The sequence below is a fragment of the Mandrillus leucophaeus genome, unplaced genomic scaffold (genome assembly GCF_000951045.1).
Source record: "Mandrillus leucophaeus isolate KB7577 unplaced genomic scaffold, Mleu.le_1.0 Scaffold853, whole genome shotgun sequence".
Taxonomy (NCBI): domain Eukaryota; kingdom Metazoa; phylum Chordata; class Mammalia; order Primates; family Cercopithecidae; genus Mandrillus; species Mandrillus leucophaeus.
In genome coordinates this window covers 12,631-20,951 of record NW_012109286.1, presented here as the reverse complement: position 1 = coordinate 20,951, position 8,321 = coordinate 12,631, and the positions used below count along the sequence as shown (strand labels likewise).

The 8,321-nt window shown below is 40.6% G+C and overlaps 1 protein-coding gene across 1 annotated transcript; it reads right to left on the bottom strand.

The window, feature by feature from the left end:
- Positions 1-5,651: 5,651 nt before the first annotated feature.
- Positions 5,652-7,367, bottom strand: LOC105530911 (phosphoglycerate mutase 1-like). The gene is given in 2 exon segments (XM_011968649.1): positions 5,652-6,969; positions 6,972-7,367. Coding segments are annotated over 2 exon segments (765 nt in total). The 5' UTR covers positions 7,338-7,367; the 3' UTR covers positions 5,652-6,570.
- Positions 7,368-8,321: the final 954 nt, after the last annotated feature.

The window sequence follows — 8,321 nt, the reverse complement described above, 5'->3', positions numbered from 1 at the left end:
GAGTCATTAACAGAGACAGGCAGGCCTCTTTGAGCTGCGGTGGGCTCTACCCAGTTCGAGCTTCCCAGCGGCTTTGTTTACCCACTTAAGCCTCAGCAATGGCGGTTGCCCCTCCCCCAGCCTCGCTGCTGCTTTGTAGTTAGATCTCAGACTGCTGTGCTAGCAATGAGGGAGGCTCCATGGGCGTGGGACCCTCCCGGCCAGGTGTGGGATATAATCTCCTGGTGTGCCCTTTGCTAAGACTCTTGGTAAACTGCAGTATTAGGGTGGGAGTTATCCGATTTTCCAGGTGTTGTGTATCTCAGTTTCCCTTGGCTAGGAAAAGGGATTCCCTTCCCCCTTGCGCTTCCCAGGTGAGGTGATTCCTCGCCCTGCTTCAGCTGTCGCTGTTTGGGCTGAAACAGCTGACAGCACCGATTGTCAGGCACTCCCCAGTGAGATGAACCCGGTACCTCAGTTGAAAATGCAGAAATCACCTGTCTTCTGTGTCGCTGGGGCTGGGAGCTGGAAGCTGGAGCTGTTCCTATTTGGTCATCTAGCTCCGAGGCCACCTGGATGCTTCCTATCCTTGAAAATCAGGCTCCAAGTTCTTCAGCTTTGGGACTTGGAATGCCTTTCTTGTTCCTCAGCTTGCAGACGGCCTATTGTGGGACCTCACCTTGTGGTCGTGTGAGTTAATACTCCTTAATAAACTTTCCTTTATATATACATCTATCCTATTAGTTCTGTCCCTTTAGAGAGCGCTGACTAATACAACTGTTAACTCTCCATAACAGACAGTTGGGTATTAGAGGAGGGCCATGATTACAGGTATAAATTTGCAAACTGTAAGCATAGAGACAATGTTTGAAATCATGGAACAGGATAAAGTCACCTAAGGATCATGTGTGGAAAAAGGAGAGATTCCCAAGGGAACTTAGCCTCACTAACATTTAGAAACAGGAGTAAAAGGAGGAACCAGGAAAGAAGAACCTATCAGAAAGATGGGAGGGAAATTAAGGAAACCCAGTGTCCTATAAGCTAACAATTTGAATGCTAGAAGAAGAAGGGCTGATCAGCTATAGAACCTCTGCTCAGAGCTCAAGTAAGATGAAGGTTGAGAACAGGACACTGCTGGTGCAAGATGGTGACCTTTTACAGAATATTTTAAAGAAACTGGGAAGTAAGATCAAATTAATGGCTTGAGGAGGATAATCAAATGGTTGCAGAGAACATAGAAAGGGAATCTCGCTCTGTCACCCAGGCTGGAGTGCAGTGGCACCATCCTGGCTCACTGCAAGCTCCGCCTCCCAGGTTCATGGCGTTCTCCTGCCTCAGCCTCCTGAGTAGCTGGGACTCACCAGGCGCCCATCAGGTGCCCACCACCTCGCCTGACTAATTTTTCTGTATTTTTAGTAGAGGTGGGATTTCACCGTGTTAGCCAGGATGGTCTCGATCTCCTCACCTCGTGATCGGCCCATCTAGGACTCCCAAAGTGCTGGGATTACAGGCGTGAGCCACCGTGCCCAACCCCATAGAAATATTCTTTTAAGGAGCTTTACAAAGGGGAGATATGCCATATTTTAATTGGTTTTATATTTGAACTATTTCCTAGATTTCAAAAACTTTTTTTTTTTTGTAAGATAGCACAATCTTTAATTAGTCTAATCTGTGGTCATAGTAGCTATTGCATGGAATCTACTTTCTTAGAGATAGTGTTTATACCATTTCCTTCCACCTGGAACACTAACACTCAAGGCACACTGAACATCTGATGCTTTGAACATGTAACTTTCTAAAATATTTGATGCTTACACTTTATCAATGTTTTGTCAGATTTTTAAACATTCTTAAAATTTTGAAAGCATTGATAGATTGTCTTCTAACATATTTTGCATGCTGATGTGAATTCTCATGCCAGAGTAATTCTCCTTTTTTACTTTTACAGTCTGTGTATATTTAGGTTCTTCTTATTTCAGTTGTTCTGAAATATCATCAAGAAGTATTTAGCTATACGTCATTTTCATTAAGTTCTTTTCTATTTGATGATCCATATGTTTCTTAAACTTCAAATATTTGCTTTTTTGTTCTCATTTTCTGTAACTCCTTGTGCAAATTTTTATTAACATTTTGATACTCCCCCCCCACCCGCCCCAAAGGAATCACACCTGTGTATATTCTTGCATTTGTATCATCTCTCCCACAATGCCCTGGCATTTTGGCCATGTGATTTGCTTTGGCCAATGAAACCTTAGCAGGTACAGTGCAAGCAGGGACTTGCTCAACACTTACTGGTGCTTGACCTCTTGGAAGACTTGAGGACCTTCCAAACTTCAAGAGCCTTGGACCACCATGTAGGGAAGTCTAGCTACTCTGCTGAAGGATGACATGAAGAGAAAGAGAAAGTGGGGAAAGAGAGAGGAATAAGAGGAAGAAAAGAAGGGGAAGGAGAGAGAAAGGAGGAGAAAAGGGGAAGGGAAAGGGAAAAAGAGGAAGAAAAGAGAGAAATGCCCACTCAGCCTCCCTCTATTCCAGCCTCATTCCAGCGGAGATAGCAGACGTGCAAGTGGGGACGCCATCTCAGGCACTTCAGCCTCCGCAGATACCCCTTAAAACCCGAAAGCTACCCACCTGAGTCAATTCATTCATAGACTAGTGAGAAATCATCAAACATTGTTCTAAACTACTAAGACTTGTGGATTTTTAAACGCAGTAATAAATGACGTATTTTTATTAAATATTAGATTTCCTGAATTCTAATGAATTGCATCTTTTGATTATTATGAATGCTTTTTTTTGTTTTTTGTTTTTTGTCTATGAGTTGTGTCTCACCTCTTTTTTTTACTATATTTTGGGAGATTTTCTCAACTTAAGCCTATCTGTGTGTTTTTTTTTCTTCAAAAGAATGTATTATTTAATATGAATATTAGTATTCAATGAGTATGAAGGAAAAGTAATTTTAAAATAAAACCTTTCTTTATTAAATGATTAAATATTTTAAATAACAGAACCAGAGAAAAATTAATGCATTACAAATTCTTCAGAGGAATTTTTTTAAGGAGTAAAAAGCAAATTAGAAAAAAAAAAAGACAATCTTCTACAGTGTTATAACTAAAACTTTAGTTTTATAACAAATCACAAATCAAGGCTGCTACTAATTCACTTATATCAAAGCAAGGTTTTGCCATTCTATTTGGTTTATCATTCCTATGCAAACTGAATTCAAGTAGCAACTGAAAGTCTATAACACTTTTAAAGATTTTCCTGGACTAGTCTTATTATATATTCTATTACAGGGGCAGCAAAGTAGCTTGAATGAAAGCCCTAAGGTAGAAATACCAAGGAACAGCAGGAACTGGCAACAGGAAGCCGTTGGTGTTCCATGGATATCACACTGAGCTCGAGTCAGAGGTGTCCAGAGGAAGGTAGGATGGGGCACCAGTTGTCTGTCACATCTCTTGAGACATCTCTGTCCCCCCCTAGATTATATATACCTCTGGGGCACACACTATGCCTTCACATTTTTGGAACATTTGACCCTCCACTCCTAGTCCTAGTCAACTATTGATCACTTTTTTGTCATTATAAATTTTATTTTTTATCAATAGAGCAATAGAGTATATAATCTTCTGTATCTGGTTTACTTTGAGAATAATCATTTTGAGACTTATTCATGTGGTTTTGAGTATGAGTAGTTTTTTGTTTTTAATTGATGAATAGTATTCCATTTTATAGATAAACCATATTTTGTTTAACTCTTCCCCTGTTGATAGATATTTGATTGTTACCAGTTTGTGGCTATTTCAAAAAAATTATTAAAGGTGCTATGTGTATTCATTTCTCTTGGGTGAAAACATAGGATTGGAGTGGCTTGGTTGTATAGTAGTTGTATACTTTTTAAGAAACTGACAATCTGTTTTCAAAATTGATTACACCATTTTACATTTATTCCAGATGTTCATGAGTATTTCAGTTGCTTCACGTTCTCACCAACATTGGGCATTGTCAGTGTTTTTTTCTTTTTAATGTTAGCCATTCTAAATGGGTAAGTAGTGTATCTCATTGTGGTTTTAATTTGCATTTCCGTGATCTATTAGTTAGTTCTTGCACTGCTATAAAGAAATACCTGAGACTGGGTAGTTTACAAAAAGAAGTGGTTGAATTATGTTATGATTCCACAGACTGTACAGAAAGCATGATGCTGACCATCTGCTTGGCTTCTGGGGAGGCCTCAGGAAACTTACAATAGTGGTGGAAGGAGAAGGGGGAGTCAGCATTTCACATGGCGGGAGCAGGAAGAAGAGAGAGAGGGGAGAGGTGCTACATGCTTTTAAACAACCAGATCTCACGAAAACTCCATCAGAACAGCACTAGGGGGACGGTGTTAAATCATTAAAAACTGCCCCCATGATTCAATCACCTCCCAGGAGGCCCCACCTCCAGCATTGGGGATTACAATTCAACATACAATTTTGGTAGGGGCACAGATCCAAACCGTATCAACTCATGATTACTGTTTTTGGTCATCTTTTCATGTGCTTCTTGGCCATTTTTATATCATCTTTGGAGAAATGTCTACTTAAGTCCCTTGCCCATTTTTAAAGTGGTTTTTGTTGTTGTTGAGTTAAAAGAGTTCTTTATATATTCTAGATACTAACTCCTTATCAGATACATGGTTTGCAAATATTTTCTCATTCCCTAGGTTGCCTTTTCATTCTGTTGGTTGTTTCCATTGATGTGCAGAAGCTTTTAAGATTATTGCATTTGTTCATTTTTGTTTTCTTTGCCTGTGCTGCTGGTGTTATATTGAAGAAATCATTTCCCACTTGAATGTCATAAAGCTTTTCTCCTAGAAGTTTTATAGTTTTATAATACATTTAGGTTTTATTCCATTTTGAGTTAAGTTTTGTACATGGTATAAAAAAGGGTCTCACTTCATTTTTTTGGTTTGTTTTGGCATGTGGATATCCAGTTTTCCCAGCGCCATTTGTGAAAAAGGCTATCCTTTTAAGACTGTGTAGTCTTGACACCCTTGTCAAATGTTATTTGAGGGTTTATTTCCAGGTTCTTTATTCTGTTATGTTGATTTATATGTCTTTCTTTATGCCAGTACCATACTGTATTGACTACTATGGCTTTAAAATATGTTTTGAAATGAGGATACATGAAGCCTCAAGCTTTTTCTCAGAGTTGTTTTTACTATTCAGAGAACTTTGAGAGCCCATATAAACTTTAGTTTTTTTCTATTTCTGTAAAAGAATGCCATTGAGGTTTTGATAGAAATACATTAAATTTGTGGATCACTTTGGGCATTATGAACATTTTAACAATATTAAACCTTCCAATCCGTAAACCTGGATGCCTTTTCATTTATCACTGACTTCTTTACTTTTAACAGTGTTTTGTAGATTTCAGTATATGTATTTTTACCTCCTTATGTTTACACTAACATATTTTGTTGTTTTTGATGCTATTGTAAATGGGACTGTCTTCTTAATTTCCTACTTAGACTATTCATTGTTAGTGTATAGAAACAGGACTGATTTTTGTGTATTGATTATTATATTATCTTGCAACTTTGATGAATTTATTAGTTCTAACAGTTAGTGTGTGTGTGTGTGAGTGTGTGCACTGTTTAGGGTTTTTTTTGTTGTTGTTGTTGTTGTTGTTTGTTTTTTTTATTGCACATCACTCCCTTATTATACTGATCTGGAAAGAGGATTTAGTACAGTTATGCTCAGGTGAACACTGGACCCATGTGGCAGAGCCAAGCAACTAGAACATGATTCGGAAATCAGTGAGACACACTTGGACAGCACCAAGGGGCGTTTCACTGCCATGAAACAAGGCAGGAAGGGATTCTAACACACACAGCAGGAAGCACTCCTGCCCCTCAGAGGTCAAGGAACTGATCCCATACTGGTATGAGGAATGGCTTATTTTCTGATGACCACATGTGGGACTATTTCAACTGCCACAAGAAACCCCAGAAGGGTTACTGTTTTGTATTATTTATATATACTATACTTTTTAAATAAAAGTAAATGTAACACATAACTAAATTCAGGATTGATCCCAAACTTCTAGAGCCAGGTCCTCTAGGGTCAGGGAGGAAACAGTTGTCACATCACCATGCAGGTTACATTCATCTTCCACTGGAATGACTAGAGCCCCCAGGCAGTGGCCTGACTGCAGAAGAGCTGAGGACTGGCTCCTGGGGGCAGAGAGGCTCTGTTGCTTCTCCTCATTGGTCATGGCTTAGCATGATTCCTCCCCACAAGTCCTTAGTAAACAAAGAACTCACAAAAACCCAAGTTACTACCTTTAAACTCTGTTGGATAAGGGGAGCTTTTCCACAGCTTGGACTGAGAACCTATGCTCTGGAAGTGCTATTCTGACTAGATTGTACGAAGGGAGTGGGTGCAGAAGACAAAATGGCTAAAATGAAAATGGGAGCCACCAGTCCCCATCTGCAGCTACAACTCAAGATGTCTACAGATGTGGTCAGTGTGACATGTGCAGGTGGGAGGGGCAGAGGGACAAGACGGGCAGGGAGGGTGCTCCTGGGGACAGTATGCTCCGCGCTGGCCTTCACTTCTTGGCCTTGCCCTGGGCGGCCACAGCTTCCATGGCTTTGCGCACCGTCTCTTCATCCCCCAGGAACTGCATGGGCTTGATAGGCTTCAAGTTCTTGTCCAATTCATAGACAATGGGAATACCAGTCAGCAGGTTCAGCTCCATGATAGCCTCTTCAGAGAGACCCTCCAGATGCTTGACAATGCCCCGGAGGCTGTTGCCATGGGCTGCAATCAGTACACGTTTCCCCTCCTTGATCTGGGGAACTATTTCTCCATTCCAGAGGGGCAGAGCTCTGGCAATAGTGTCCTTCAGACTCTCACAGGAGGGTAGCTGATCTTCTGTGAGGTCTGCATACCTGCGATCCTTACTGATGTTGCTGTAGAAAGGGTGGTCGAGCTCCATCGGAGGTGGTGTGGGACATCATAGGAGTGCCTCCAGATCTTCACCTGGGCCTCACCATGCTTTGCAGCAGTTTCTGCTTTATTGAGACCGGTTAGACCCCCATAGTGCCGCTCATTGAGGCGCCAAGTCCTCACCACTGGCAGCCACATCTGATCAATGGCATCTAGCACTGTCCAGAGGGTCCGGATCGCTCTTTTCTGTACTGAGGTGAAGCAGATGTCAAACTCATAGCCAGCATCTCGCAGCGCCTGCCCGCCGCGCTTCGCCTCCTCGTGGCCCGCTGGGCTCAGGTCAGCGTCGTACCAGCCGCTGAAGCGGTTCTCCAGGTTCCATGCGCTCTCACTGTGCCGGATCAGCACCAGCTTGTAGGCGGCCATGGCGGCGGGCTGAGGATGTGGCACTGACTGCCCTGTTTAGGGTTTTCTGCATATAAGATCATGTCATCTGCAGAGATAATTTACCTTCTTTCCAATTTGGATGCTCTTTCTTTTTTTCTTGCCTAATTTATGTGGTTAGCACTTCCAGTAGTATGTTGAATAGAAATGTAGAGAATGGGCATCCTTGTCTTGTCTTCGTGATCTTAGAGGAAAAGCTTTTAGCTTAACACCATTGAGTATGATGTTAGCTGTGGGATTCTCATATATGACCTTTATTATGTCAAGATAATTCTTTTTCTATTCTAGTTAGCTTTTATCAGGAAACATGTATTTATCATGAAAGGACATTGAATTGTGTCAAATGTTTCCTCTGCATCAATTGAGGTGATCATATGGTTTCTGTCTTTCATTCTGTTAATGTGGTGTATTACATTGATTTATTTTCATATATTGAAACACCGTTGCATTCCAGGAATAAATCCCTCTTGGTCCTGATGGCTAATCTTTTTAATATGCTATTGAATTTGCTTTGCTAGTATTTTCCTGAGGATTTTTGCATTAGTATTCATCAGGGTTATTGATCTATGTTTTCCACTCTTATATTGTCTTTATCAGATTGTACTATCAGGGTAATGCTGGCCTCATAAAATGAGCTTAAAAATAGAGTTTGAGAACCATTGGTGTTATTTCTTTAAATCTGTGGTGAAATTCTTCAGGGACACCATCAGGTCCTGGGATTTATGTTGTTGGAAGCTTTTTGGTGACGAATTCAATCATCTTACTAGTTATAGGTCTCTCCAAGTTTTTAATGTCTTCATGATTCAGTATTGATGGGTGGTATGTTTCTACAAATTAATCCATTTTTTCCAAGTTACCCAATTTGTTGGCATGTAGTTGTCTATGATCATTTTTATTTCTGTGGCATAATCTGTAATGTCTCTTCTTCCACTTCTGATTTTAATTGAGTCTTCTATTTTTTTTCTC